The following is a 15127-nucleotide window of genomic DNA, read 5'->3' as shown; positions in this document are numbered from 1 at the left end:
TATTATTATTATTATTGTGCTGTTGTTATTATTATTATAGTATTAATATAATATTAGTATTATTATTTTTCCTATTACGGGTTACTAAGAATTTATTGTCTAGAAAATTTGATCTATCAGAAATTTATAACGAAATAGTTGTAGTGGCTCTAGTATTAACTGAGTTCCACCACGTTTCGCGAGTAGGCGAAATGAGAGGACATTCTGCACTACTAAGCGCTTTGGTAGAATGATGAAGGCTTAAAATGCACATGTTTCACCTTCCAGTCAGCAAAGTGACTGTGACACTAGAAGACGTGACACATATACTTAGCCTCCCGGTTAATGGAGAGCTTGTCATGGGTAGAACGGACAGCAGTCACCAGTTCTTGGTGGAGAACTGCTTAGCTTGTTTTGGTAGGCTGCCCGGTCCGACAATCATGTAATACCCGGTCTAACCGAAATTAATTAAATAGTAAATTAAATAGGAGCGAATATGGTTGGAGGATTTGGCAATTGGAATTTGATAATTTAAATATGATAATTGGATTCAGTGAATTTTTCCGAGTCGAAAAACATAGTTTTCTGCGTAAAAGCGCGCAGTGGAATTTTGACCAGCAGTACCGGCCGAGATCTGTCTGGTACTGCAGTTGAGAAAATTGAGTATAAGTAAATAAGGTTAAGAAAGGAGGAATTTTAATTAGGGAAAGTAGAAATATTTAAAATGCGATTTGGAGCGCTAATCTTAAAGGTTTTGGCCCGAAATTGGGCCAACAGACAAAAATAAGTGAACCGGACCTAAGTGGGCCCAAGACCCAACATATATAAACATTAGTTATGAGCATTTCAGCTCATTTTACCCTAAAGAGAAGGGTTGGGGCGCTGAAATTGAGAAGAGAGAAGACAAGAGAGAAAACCTAACTCTCTTTGATCTTCAAACCACCATAACTTGAGCTACGGAGCTCCGATTGACGAGCCGTTTGTGGCCACGCATCGCTCTTCTCATCCTCTACAATTCTATCTAAGTTTTGTGGTGAGTATTCCATTCATCTCTGCCCAGTTTTCGAATTTCTCCACTGTTACACGTTTTTGGGTAGTTAGTGTTGAAATCTTATGGTTTTGGGTGTTTAGGGATACTCTAACATGGATTCTAAGTGGGTTCTATCCCTATTTCATATGGGCTGAGGTAAGAAGTACTCAAACCCTTGTAATTTATCATTTTCATGAGCCCTAGGTTGATGTATATATGTGAAATTGGTTATGTTAGTGTATTGGTGATTTTGATGCACAATTGGGAGATTGGTGTTGCTTGAGGAGCTTTGGTGAGGCTTGGAGCTAAGGTTGGTGGAGACTTTCAAAGAAGAGGCTCAATTAATTTGGCTACAAGAGGTACGGTTTAAGTTTCATTTAAATACCTTGTGGTGTGATGAGAATTCCTAGGCTAGATGCCCCTAAGATTAAGTTTGGATTGTGTAAATGGTTGGTGCTAATATGCATAGTTGGTATGTAATGTGAATTAATGATTGGGTTGAGAATTGTTTGGCCTTGTATGCTTGGTGTATTGAGAATTGAATGTATTAGGTAATGAGTATTGATTTGTGGTTTATGCTTTTAAATTGTGAAATTGGGCTGGAGGCCGTGAATTTTGGGCCGGAGGCCGGAAAGAGGTAAGAAAGGTAAGTTGATGTGTGCATTGTATGATGATGCAAGTGATTGGATGAGTTTCAGATAATGAATATATGAATGATTGGGTTGGTTATTGAATAATAAGGTTTGAGGAGTTGAAGTGTGGAATTTGGTAATTTTGGGTGAAATTATATAGATAAGGTATGTTTGGTTTTGGTTGAGATATATTATGTGGTCATATATGTGACTATGATTATTGATGCCTTGATGGTATGATGATATTGAGTGTGTGTAATGATGATTAATTGGAAATGGTATTATTGGAAATTGGGATGAGAAAATATGTATGACATGTCTATGTGTTGTCTCTTAGCCACTTGATTAAGAAATGTTAAATTAGTGGGATGATGTTTTGTGAGTTGTGGTGAAGTGTTGATGTGTGAATTGAGGAGGCTTGATGTTGATTTTGGTACATTTTGATTGATTTCAAAAAGGGTTGAAATTAGCATGTTTTGGTTGATTTCGAAAAGAATTGAAATGGCTTGTTTTGAAAATGGCACTTTGTGGTTTTGTGTGAAAACATGGTTTTTGGGCATACTCTGACGGGACATAACTTGGACTCCGAATTTCCGTTTTGTGCGAAACTTATTTAGAAAAGAAATTGGATCCGGGATGTCCATGCCGTTCGAAGAACGGGCGAAAATCGGTTTGAAATGAGAAAGTTATGTCCATCGGAAGATTGGGGGTTTAGTCTGTGAATTCTGCAGCTTTTTAACTTAGAAAATTTTTAGCAGAATGACCCTCCGCGCGTAGGCGCACTTGGCGCGTACGCGCCGATCTTCAAGAAAGCACCATCCGCGCGTGCGCGTGCTGTGTGCGGGCACGTCGATGCGCTGCACCAATTGCCCAGCCATTTTCCAGAGAGTTGCGCCAGAGTTGTGCCAGTTTTGTGCCTGGGGAGCAAGTGCACCCACGCGTACGCGTGGCTAACACTTGCGCGTCGTTTGGCTAATTTTCAATCTACGCGTCCGCGTGCATGACGCATACGCATCGATGAGTTTTGTGGCCATCCACACGTGCGCGTGGAGTACGCGTATGCGTGGCTCTGTTTTCGTGCCAAAGTTGATTTTTGAGTTTTAAAAGCCAAATTTCATACTTCTAAGCCTCCGATCTCACCACTTATGTCTTAAATCATTATGATATGCCTAGCAATGAGAAAAGGAGCTAGTGAATGTGGTAACTTGCGAGTGAAGCAAGGGGAAAAGTAATGATCAATGATGATCAAAGATGATTATATGAGATATGGAGGATGACGGTGGAAGTACCGTGTATGCCATGAACCGAAGGGCTGTATTTATTGATAAATGGCTGATTCTTGATTGAACCATGAGTCGGATGGCTGAGTTGTTGCCGGATACGGCGGAGCCATGTTGATAAATTGGCTAGTTCTGGATTGAACTGTGAGCCGGATGGCTGAGTTATTGCCGGGTTATGGCAAAGCCATTATGGATTATGGCTGTGTATAAATGCATATATGATAAATGAACGAATATGATAAATGAATAATGATGGAAAATGTTGAATGTAAGTATGCTTGTGTTTTCTCTCTGGTTCTAATGGCGACAGGGCGCAGATACCCTCTAATGGCGACAGGGCGCAGATACCCTCTAATGGTGACAGGGCACATATTCCCTCTAATGATATTAATGCGCAACAGAGAGACTATGCCCGGGTTAGCTACCGGACACGTCGGGTTGGCTTGATAACCGACAGATGATATCATCAACCATAGGGCAGGCATTCATCATTTGCATATGTTTGAATTGTTTGGGTTTGCTTATTTGTTTTAGACTTCTACATTATATGTGCTATGTTACCTGATTATGTGCTACTTGTTCTACTTGTACCTTAATTGTGTATTACTTGCCTGTATTGCTTGTGTTTGTACAACTGAGAGGCCCCTCATGTTGGTGTCGGTGGAGGTTGAGGCTGTTCTTGATGAGATGAATTGGTGATGCGATTGCTTGAGGATGATGATCATTGGATGAGATAATTTGAGCTTCCTGGGTAGACGCAGTGATGTGGTTTCACTAGCTCCAGGTGAGGGTATGATGTATTAATGTAGAATTGCTGAGACAAGACGACTGATGATGGTTTTGTTTATGATTCCAAATTTGATTCGTGGGAGAGTCAGCGAGTTGGGAATCATATGAGATATGGACCAGATTTAGTATCCCTTTACGACAGTTGCCTATTCATGGATTAGCGAGAATCTAGGATGAATAATTGGTGAAGAAGCTTAGGATGCTTAATGAGTTCTTATTGTAGTGCATTGTATTTATTTGACACTTTTACCGTACTAGGAACCCATGGGCCCGGGGTTCTCATTCCGTATATATCTCTTGTTTTTCAGATACAGGTCCAGGTGCTCAGAAGTGAGTTGTGGGTCGTCTGAGAGACGGCGAAGATCTTCATTTTCTCTACTTTGTATTTTGCTTAGAATCTCTCCACCTTTGTTTCGAAAAGATTATATTATGTATTGAACTCTTTTGAACTGGCCTATAGAGTCTCTCGTGTTTCCTTTGGGAGAGATTAGGACATACTGTTGTCAACTATTTTCATACTGTACCCTAGCCGGCCTAATCTTCGCGGGTCACGTCTAGTGGCTATTTACTTATGTTATATATATATCTATATGTTATCTATCTCTTAGTCTCCTTTACGCCTTGTCCGTATATCGTTTTCGGCTTCACGGTTTATCTTTTTGTTGTCAAAACGTGAGTGATACGTCTTCGCGATTTTATTTCTACTCTTTTCAGGCTTCTCGATTAATACTCCTTTCGAAATTACCTATATTTATATATTAAAAATCTACCTGAGAGTCGTACCACCGTAATATCATTGACTTATGACTCGAGCATAAGGATTTGAATATTAGGGTGTTACATTATGGTATCAGAGCAGTTTGTCCTTGTGAGCCTGAGGGATGGAACTGCTTATGCTTCAATGCATACTCTGAGTCTGTGCCTGTGCTAGTTAGGGTATCTAACCGATACATCTAGCATGAAGTCCATGAGTGTACCTTTGGTACTTTGAAGCACTATACTTCCGATATTGAGACTGATCAACTTGATATCGATTGTTTGGTGTGTATAGGAACCAGATAGCGCCTCGTGGACCCGGTCGGGGACGTGAGAGGGATCGTACTAGCACTCAGGAACCAGAAATCAACCCGAATAACCCGGTAAACCTTATGGCGGCGTTGGAGAATATGGCTACTGCTATGCAGGCCACTGCGGAGGCTCTTGGGCAACAGATAAACAATAATGGCAATGGCGGAAGTGGAGCTCAGGGCCCGATGACACTGGCAACCTTCTTAAAGGTTAATCCACCTAAGTTCAAGGGAACCACCAATTCGACTGAAGCTGATACTTGGTTTCAGGCTATGGAGCGAGCACTGCAAGCACAGTTGGTGCCTGAAGAGCAGCGTGTTGAATTCGCTACCTATCTACTCACGGGGGAAGCATCGCATTGGTGGCAAGGGGCTCGACGTCTCCTGCAACAGGGGAATGATCATATCACTTGGGATGCCTTCCAGGTGGAATTCTATAAGAAGTACCTTCCGAATTCTGCCAGGACAGCCAAGGAATTGGAGTTACTGCAGCTAAAGCAAGGTGCTATGTCCGTATCTGAATATACAGACAAATTTGAGGAGCTATTCAGGTTTTCCCGCATGTGTCAAGGAGCTCCGGGAGACTTCGAGGAATGGAAGTGTATTAAGTATGAGGGAGGACTTCGAAGTGAAATCCTGAGCTCCATTGGACTGATGGAGATTAGGGTCTTCTCTGAACTTGTGAACAAGAGCCGTATTGCTGAAGAATGTGTGAGGAAGGCTGTTGAGGCGGAGAATGACCGTCGGGAGTCCCACCGCATGGAGCAGAATCAAGAATACCCAACAAGGGGTCAAGAGTTTAAGAGAAGAGGATACCCACAATATTTTCCCCAAGGGCGAAATGACCTTGCGACGAATAAGAATTCCCAAGGAAAAGGTAGGAGAAAACAGATAGTGGCTGCTTCGGATGTTTTGAGTTGTCAGAAATGTGGAGGTCATCATCCAAATAGACCGTGTCGTTATGGTTCGGGTTTGTGTTACAATTGCGGAAAGCTAGGACATTTGGTCAGAGATTACCCACACCGGAAGGACTGGGAGACTGCCAAGTCCGATTCTCGTACCTGAGGTAACAAGAAAACTGATAACTTAATCCTTTACCACTTTAGACAATGCTGAAGGCTGGTATTCACTCATAATACATGGTCGAATGAAAAATTATGATCTGTTCTAGATAACCCTAAGTTATCTTAATAGAAGGTTTGGTGAGCATAAATGATTAGGTAGGCCTTTAATGGAAAGCAACCTCAGAGTGGAATGACTTGTGGGCGATGTGAAAGCCATCATATGGGAACTCCGTGTCGAGATGGATTGGGACTTTGCCATGGTTGTAGAGGAGTTGGACACGTGTCCTGGAAGCGTCCTAAGGAGGTTAACCGGAATACTACCAAGGGCCAACAACAAGGTCGTGTGTTCACTACAACAACGGGTGATATCGTTAGATCTGACGGTTTGGGAATTGGTAAGCGAAAGATCGGTAACAACGTGTTAAAAGTACGATTAAGTTGGTATATGGCTTTGGCTATCATAGATAGAAATCTAGTGAATGCCAGTCATGCTAAGTTGTGGTTGAGTACTTGAGGAAGTGAGTGATAGAGCTAGTATTAGACGAGAGATCAGAATAAAGCAGCAGAAACTTGCGGAAGCAGTAACACAAGATAGCTACGATTAGGAGCTGTAAAAGTTTACTATAATATCTTAAGTTTGAATACTAGAAGGGTTAAGTGGGTTACTGCAAGTAATGATCCCCAAATAGTTGGAATTGATTGCAGCTGCGAGCTTTGATGGTTCTAAAGCGGATGAGGAAATTATCATTGATGCATAATTGGATTTAGATGATGAGAGAGTGCAAGTTGTCGTGTTTGAGAGATGAGTACTATGATGATTGGTCATAGTGACCTTGGATTTTGATTGAGATTTATAATGATTGGTTTTAAAAGACGAATGTGAAAACCATTAAATTGAAATGCTGATGCGGTACTGAGATTGGTTTGAGGAAACTCGTGATAGGTGGTAAACTCTAATTTTTGGAGAGGTACTGTTGAAAATTTTTCCCCAAGAATTTGAAAGAGTGTTGGTTATGGTTTTGAAGATGATTTTTGATATGAGTAACTTTAACAAAAGAGATGTGTCTCGAATGCTTTTATAGATTATTAAAGGAAAGCGGATTCTGATGATTTTGTTAAATTGTTATTTCAAACTCATTTGGTTTCTAGAAATGAAAGGGGATTTTGATTGATGAGTCAGAGACTTTATAACAGCAAGTCATGTAGAAATTTGAGGATTTGGGAATAAGAAAGTAAGTTTGGAGTTTATGCTTGGAGTTGAGCTGTGATTAGTGGTAATTGGCTTAGCAGAGAGAGAGGATAGTGATGGAGTATGATTAAGGTGTAGTGATGATCTTTGATTGATTATAGTGATGTGGGACGATGGCTATGATTAACGATGATGGTAATACTATTGATGAAATGATTTGAGATTTAATAGGGTGTGAGATGATGAGACGATAAAGGTAAGGAACGAGACTATTGGTCGGCATTGGACAAATGACCGAGAACCTCGAATATAGAGAAATCAGAGCGCGGCAACGGAAGTGCGCAGGGTAAAAGGACCTTGGGACTGTTAGGCATTGGATATAGAGGCAGACTACGCTCGCGTACTCGCAGTGATGGATGGAATTTTCGAGGGCAAAAATTTTTGATAGGGGGTAGAATGTAATACCCGGTCTAACTGAAATTAATTAAATAGTAAATTAAATAGGAGCGAATATGGTTGGAGGATTTGGCAATTGGAATTTGATAATTTAAATATGATAATTGGATTCAGTGAATTTTTCCGAGTCGAAAAACATAGTTTTCTGCGTAAAAGGGCGCAGTGGAATTTTGACCGGCAGTACCGGCCGAGATCTGTCTGGTACTGCAGTTGAGAAAATTGAGTATAAGTAAATAAGGTTAAGAAAGGAGGAATTTTAATTAGGGAAAGTAGAAATATTTAAAATGCGATTTGGAGCGCTAATCTTAAAGGTTTTGGCCCGAAATTGGGCCAACGGACAAAAATAAGTGAACCGGACCTAAGTGGGCCCAAGACCCAACATATATAAACATTAGTTATGAGCATTTCAGCTCATTTTACCCTAAAGAGAAGGGTTGGGGCGCTGAAATTGAGAAGAGAGAAGACAAGAGAGAAAACCTAACTCTCTTTGATCTTCAAACCACCATAACTTGAGCTACGGAGCTCCGATTGACAAGCCGTTTGCGGCCACGCATCGCTCTTCTCATCCTCTACAATTCTATCTAAGTTTTGTGGTGAGTATTTCATTCATCTCTGCCCAGTTTTCGAATTTCCCCACTGTTACACGTTTTTGGGTAGTTAGTGTTGAAATCTTATGATTTTGGGTGTTTAGGGATACTCTAACATGAATTCTAAGTGGGTTCTATCCCTATTTCATATGGTCTGAGGTAAGAAGTACTCAAACCCTTGTAATTTATCATTTTCATGAGCCCTAGATTGATGTATATATGTGAAATTGGTTATGTTAGTGTATTGGTGATTTTGATGCACAATGGGGAGATTGGTGTTGCTTGAGGAGCTTTGGTGAGGCTTGGAGCTAAGGTTGGTGGAGACTTTCAAAGAAGAGGCTCAATTGATTTGGCTACAAGAGGTACGGTTTAAGTTTCATTTAAATACCGTGTGGTGTGATGAGAATTCCTAGGCTAGATGCCCCTAGGATTAAGTTCGGATTGTGTAAATGGTTGGTGCTAATATGCATAGTTGGTATGTAATGTGAATTAATGATTGGGTTGAGAATTGTGTGGCCTTGTATGCTTGGTGTATTGAGAATTGAATGTATTGGGTAATGAGTATTGATTTGTGGTTTATGCTTTTAAATTGTGAAATTGGGCCGGAGGCCGTGAATTTTGGGCCGGAGGCCGGAAAGAGGTAAGAAAGGTAAGTTGATGTGTGCATTGTATGATGATGCAAGTGATTGGATGAGTTTTAGATAATGAATATATGAATGATTGGGTTGGTTATTGAATAATAAGGTTTGAGGAGTTGAAGTGTGGAATTTGGTAATTTTGGGTGAAATTACATAGATAAGGTATGTTTGGTTTTGGTTGAGATATATTATGTGGTCATATATGTGACTATGATTATTGATGCCTTGATGGTATGATGATATTGAGTGTGTGTAATGATGATTAATTAGAAATGGTATTATTGGAAATTGGGATGAGAAAATATGTATGACATGTCTATGCGTTGTCTCTTAGCCACTTGATTAAGAAATGTTAAATTAGTGGGATGATGTTTTGTGAGTTATGGTGAAGTGTTGATGTGTGAATTGAGGAGGCTTGATGTTAATTTTGGTACATTTTGATTGATTTCAAAAAGGGTTGAAATTAGCATGTTTTGGTTGATTTCGAAAAGAATTGAAATGACTTGTTTTGAAAATGGCACCTTGTGGTCTTGTGTGAAAATATGGTTTTTGGGCATACTCTGACGGGACATAACTTGGACTCTGGATTTCCGTTTTGTGCGAAACTTATTTAGAAAAGAAATTGGATCCGGGATGTCCATGCCGTTCGAAGAACGGGCAAAATCGGTTTGAAATGAGAAAGTTATGTCCATCGGAAGATTGGGGGTTTAGTCTGTGAATTCTGCAGCTTTTTAACTTAGAAAATTTTTAGCAGAATGACCCTCTGCGCGTAGGCGCACTTGGCGCGTACGCGCCGATCTTCAAGAAAGCACCATCCGCGCGTGCGCGTGCTGTGCGCGGGCGCGTCGATGCGCTGCACCAATTGCCCAGCCATTTTCCAGAGAGTTGCGCCAGAGTTGTCCCAGTTTTGTGCTTGGGGAGCAAGTGCACCCACGCGTACGCGTGGCTAACGCTTGCGCGTCGTTTGGCTAATTTTCAATCTACGCGTCCGCGTGCATGACGCATACGCGTCGATGAGTTTTGTGGCCATCCACGCGTGCGCGTGGAGTACGCGTACGCGTGGCTCTGTTTTCGTGCCAAAGTTGATTTTTGAGTTTTAAAAGCCAAATTTCATACTTCTAAGCCTCCGATCTCACCACTTATGTCTTAAATCATTATGATATGCCTAGCAATGAGAAAAGGAGCTAGTGAATGTGGTAACTTGCGAGTGAAGCAAGGGGAAAAGTAATGATCAATGATGATCAAAGATGATTATATAAGATATGGAGGATGACGGTGGAAGTACCGTGTATGCCATGAACCGAAGGGCTGTATTTATTGATAAATGGCTGATTCTTGATTGAACCATGAGTCGGATGGCTGAGTTATTGCCGGATACGGCGGAGCCATGTTGATAAATTGGCTAGTTCTGGATTGAACTGTGAGCCGGATGGCTGAGTTATTGCCGGGTTACGGCAAAGCCATTATGGATTATGGCTGAGTATAAATGCATATATGATAAATGAACGAATATGATAAATGAATAATGATGGAAAGTGTTGAATGTAAGTATGCTTGTGTTTTCTCTCTGGTTGTAAGGGTGACAGGGCACCGATACCCTCTAATGGCGACAGGGCGCAGATACCCTCTAATGGCGACAGGGCGCAGATACCCTCTAATGGCGACAGGGCACATATTCCCTCTAATGATATTAATGCGCAACAGAGAGACTATGCCCGGGTTAGCTACCGGACACGTCGGGTTGGCTTGATAACCGACAGATGATATCATCAGTCATAGGGCAGGCATTCATCATTTGCATATGTTTGAATTGTTTGGGTTTGCTTATTTGTTTTAGACTTCTACATTATATGTGCTATGTTACCTGATTATGTGCTACTTGTTCTACTTGTACCTTAATTGTGTATTACTTGCCTGTATTGCTTGTGTTTGTACAACTGAGAGGCCCCTCATGTTGGTGTCGGTGGAGGTTGAGGGCTGTTCTTGATGAGATGAATTGGTGATGCGATTGCTTGAGGATGATGATCATTGGATGAGATAATTTGAGCTTCCTGGGTAGACGCAGTGATGTGGTTTCACTAGCTCCAGGTGAGGGTATGATGTATTAATGTAGAATTGCTAAGACAAGACGACTGATGATGGTTTTGTTTATGATTCCAAATCTGATTCGTGGGAGAGTCAGCGAGTTGGGAATCATATGAGATATAGACCAGATTTAGTATCCCTTTACGACAGTTGCCTATTCATGGATTAGCGAGAATCTAGGATGAATAATTGGTGAAGAAGCTTAGGATGCTTAATGAGTTCTTATTGTAGTGCATTGTATTTATTTGGCACTTTTACCGTACTAGGAACCCATGGGCCCGGGGTTCTCATTCCGTATATATCTCTTATTTTTCAGATACAGGTCCAGGTGCTCAGAAGTGAGTTGTGGGTCGTCTGAGAGACGGCGAAGATCTTCATTTTCTCTAGTTTGTGTTTTGCTTAGAATCTCTCCACCTTTGTTTCGAAAAGATTATATTATGTATTGAACTCTTTTGAACTGGCCTATAGAGTCTCTCGTGTTTCCTTTGGGAGAGATTAGGACATACTGTTGTCAACTATTTTCATACTGTACCCTAGCCGGCCTAATCTTCGCGGGTCGCGTCTAGTGGCTATTTACTTATGTTATATATATCTATATGTTATCTATCTCTTAGTCTCCTTTACGCCTTGTCCGTATATCATTTTCGGCTTTACCGTTTATCTTTTTGTTGTCAAAACGTGAGTGATACGTCTTCGCGATTTTATTTCTACTCTTTTCAGGCTTCTCGATTAATACTCCTTTCGAAATTATCTATATTTATATATTAAAAATCTACCTGAGAGTCGTACCACCGTAATATCATTGACTTATGACTCGAGCATAAGGATTTGAATATTAGGGTGTTACAAATCATGTATTGAGTAATGTAAATATTGTATGGGTTCGGCAATACAGAGACACCAAACCATTAGACACATAGGAGCCAATCGAGCGGTATGTCTGGGCTCACATTTTCTGCGTGCTTAGAACGGTTGTATTTCCAGACAAGTCGACGAATTCTATAAACTTCAAAGTTTTTGGTAGTTTTTGTTGTACCGTTGTTCCATTCCAAAATAGCCTATAGAACAAGCCATGTAATCATAAGCAGACATCACAAATTACTAAGAATAGGATCATAACAGCAAATTCAAATACATGTGTTAACTACAAGTTTATGCAAGTATGGAGTCTTGAACCTTTTTAAGAAGTTAGACCCGATGTACCTGATGCAGAACATATGTCACGCTCTTGGTGGTGACCATGCACTGTTACTGCGAGCTATTGCTACATTAATAAAGTTATGGCGGTTAGAAATAATGCCCACGCCATCAATAGTAACAACAAATATGCACAAATTAGTAAGCAAGGAAAAACTCTCACACGTTTGCCGTCTCACCCTCCATGATGGCAAAAGCAATCGGCACAATGTTTTGGTTCCCATTTTGTGCCATCGCTACCAAAAATGCACCTCTATATTTTTCTTACAGGTGTGTGCCATCAACATGCACCAATGGATTGCAATGTTTAAATGTTGTAATACACGGATAAAAGCTCCAAAACACGCGATGGAGAACTCTTACACCATTCACTTCCTCACTCTCACGATATACAGGGAGAGTTTTTATTTGAACACGAGACCTTAGCATCTTTGCAGTCATTGCTTTCAACCATACTGGCAGAGTCTGGTAAGAAACTTTCTAATCACCAAAAATTTTTGCAACAGATTTCTATTTTGCCAACCAAGCCTTGCGGTAACTTATAGTGTAGTTGAATCTAGATTGAACTTCTGCATTAATAGACTTCACCTTTATTGACGGGTTTGCTTCAGCCAACAGCCTAATAGCATCTGCAATAATGTCCAAGTCCAACTTGGCATGATCTTGTGAAATCGTCCCCATGGTACACGTGTGTTTGCCATTATATCTCCTGATCTCCCAACAACATTTTTTTCGAATCAAGCTAGCTCGGATAAGCCAATTGGACACTGCACCATACCCCTTGCATTTTGCATAGAATATTAGCGGCTCAGACTCATACACATTGTAATCAACTTCTCTAGAGATAGTGTAGCTTTTGATTGCAGATATCACCGATTCTCTAGAACCAAATTCCATTCCGACACTAAACTTACCATCTTCCGCCGCAACATTGCCTTCACCTATGACATGCAAACCACCGTTAGTCGGTCAAGGAAAATAAAAAAATGGTAGTGATAACTTTAATTAATAAAGATAACATACCCATATTCGCATACTTAGAAAATTCTGGGACATGCAAGACTGCGAGATCCAGAATTCACATAAAAGACGAAACACCAAAGGGGTGCTAGTTTACAAGTGCATCTGCTTCATTTTGCATTGCCAGATTGCCTGCCTCATCTCCGTCATTGTTTTCATCATTGACTTCGTAGTTGGCTTCGAACTCCTCTTTACTGTCGTTATCTTCTTCCCAATCTATATCCCCGAGCTCATTAACATTCACCTCCTCGCCAACCGCATCCAGTCCCGTATGCTGTTCAACGTACAACTCTATCGTCGGCACCTAAAATCGAGTTTGTTGATAAATATAGAACATCCACTATATACATGCGTTGTCAATGATGGACATTATTTGAAACTGTATCAGCCCACCAAATACTTTTACTGGATTTCTGTATAAAATTTTGCTCACCCTCTTTGAAATGTGTGCGTTGTCAATGATGGACATTATTTGAAACTGTATCAGCCCACCAAATACTTTTACTGGATTTCTGTATAAAATTTTGCTCACCCTCTTTGAAATGTGACTTTGTATGTTCTCACAGAGACCATTTTGCAACTCTACAGAACTCATGGTGCATGGAATGGCAAAGAAAAACAGACATTCACAGACAAAAGTCACTTATTCGTGTGTGTCTGTTATTATCTCACCATTATAATACACTCGCAAATTTGCAATACCTTCCATAACCTCAACTTCACCTAACCTAACTTTTTTAACACTACTTATTATCAAAAAATTCATAAGTATGAAAGAAAGAGGAATGGGAGTGAGAATAAGGTATGAATCTCGAATGAATTAGCATTGGTATTTATAGGAAAGACCTTCGATTAAAAAAAATTTTCTGGCAGCTTTCAAAAAAAATTTTTCATATATATAAAATGCAAGCTGCGTTTTTATGCTTCGAAAAAAATAAAATAAAAAGCATTGTTAAAACACAAGCTGCATTTTGTTAATCTCAAAAACGAAAAAAAAGAAGAAAATGTTAAAAAAGAAAAACGCAACCAACGTTTTGTGTATTTTAGACACAAAAAAAGAAAGAAAAAAGTGAAAAAGCAAAACGCAACCTGCGCTTTTTGTAAGAGCCGGAGTTTTCACGTAAAATCGCTTAAGTAGAATAGAATAATTTAATTTCTTGGAATAGGTTCGAAAAGATAAAAATGTTTTTTTCTAAATATAAAGGTGAGATTTGGATTTAGTGGATTTTTCTGAGTGAAAAAATATTTTCTTCTGAAAAAATTTTGCGTAAAAATGCGTACAGGTAGATTAGCCAGCAATACCGGCTTAAGTCTGTTGGGTATTGCGTGAAAGAGAGTAAAGCAGTAGAAATCTTAGAAAAATATTTGGAATAGCAAACCAGGCACTAATTATAAAGGTTTTGACCTAAAGTTGGGTCAAACAAACCAAAAATACTACGCAGTTGAATCGGGCCCAAGTTGTGCCCAAGTCCAACGTATATAAAGTCATAAATGAGCCAAGAAAGCTTATTTTTCAGCACAAGAGGAAGAGAGGAACGTGAGATTGAGAGAGAAGAGTGTCCACCATTGACACTATTCATTATCTCCTTCTCTTGGCCATATCTTGAGCCACGGTGCTCAGATTGACGAATGGTTTACGGTCACACGAAGCTTTCGTCGAGCTCTTCCTTTCTAACCGATCAAATTTGGTGTAATCTAGCTTGGATGAATAGTGGATTTTACCCTAAAACTCATTGGGCAAGATAAGATATCACTAAACCCTTGCGTTTAGTTGTATGTCATAAACCCTAGCTTTGATTCTTGTTGTTTTTTTATGATATAGAGTGTTCTTGGTGTTGTTTGGTGTTAAGTGAAGGCTTGAAAGCTTGTGGTGAAGTGATTTTGTGCATGGAGGATAATCGGCCAAGGTATGATTTTGGTTTCCTCTATCTAATATGTAATATTTTTGGACACTTAGGCTAGTGGACCATAGGATAGGATTGAAATAGTTGTTGATAATTGTTGGACTGATGATGTATGATGATTTTAATGAATGTGATGATTTTGATGAGATTATGATGTTGTTGTTAATGAATGATGATGAGTATTAATACTAGGATTGAATAATGATAATT

At 40.0% G+C, this 15127-nt stretch overlaps 1 protein-coding gene across 1 annotated transcript; it reads right to left on the bottom strand.

Annotated features, from left to right (window-relative positions):
• LOC110269401 lies at positions 12504 to 13054 on the bottom strand. The gene is made up of 2 exons (XM_021117201.1): positions 13017 to 13054; positions 12504 to 12934 (listed from the first exon to the last, which is right to left on the bottom strand). The coding sequence occupies exons 1-2, from the start codon at positions 13018 to 13020 to the stop codon at positions 12504 to 12506; spliced, it is 435 nt and encodes a 144-aa protein (XP_020972860.1). The 5' UTR covers positions 13021 to 13054.

This window comes from Arachis ipaensis, chromosome B03 (genome assembly GCF_000816755.2).
Source record: "Arachis ipaensis cultivar K30076 chromosome B03, Araip1.1, whole genome shotgun sequence".
Taxonomy (NCBI): domain Eukaryota; kingdom Viridiplantae; phylum Streptophyta; class Magnoliopsida; order Fabales; family Fabaceae; genus Arachis; species Arachis ipaensis.
This window is presented reverse-complemented; position numbering and strand designations above follow the sequence as displayed.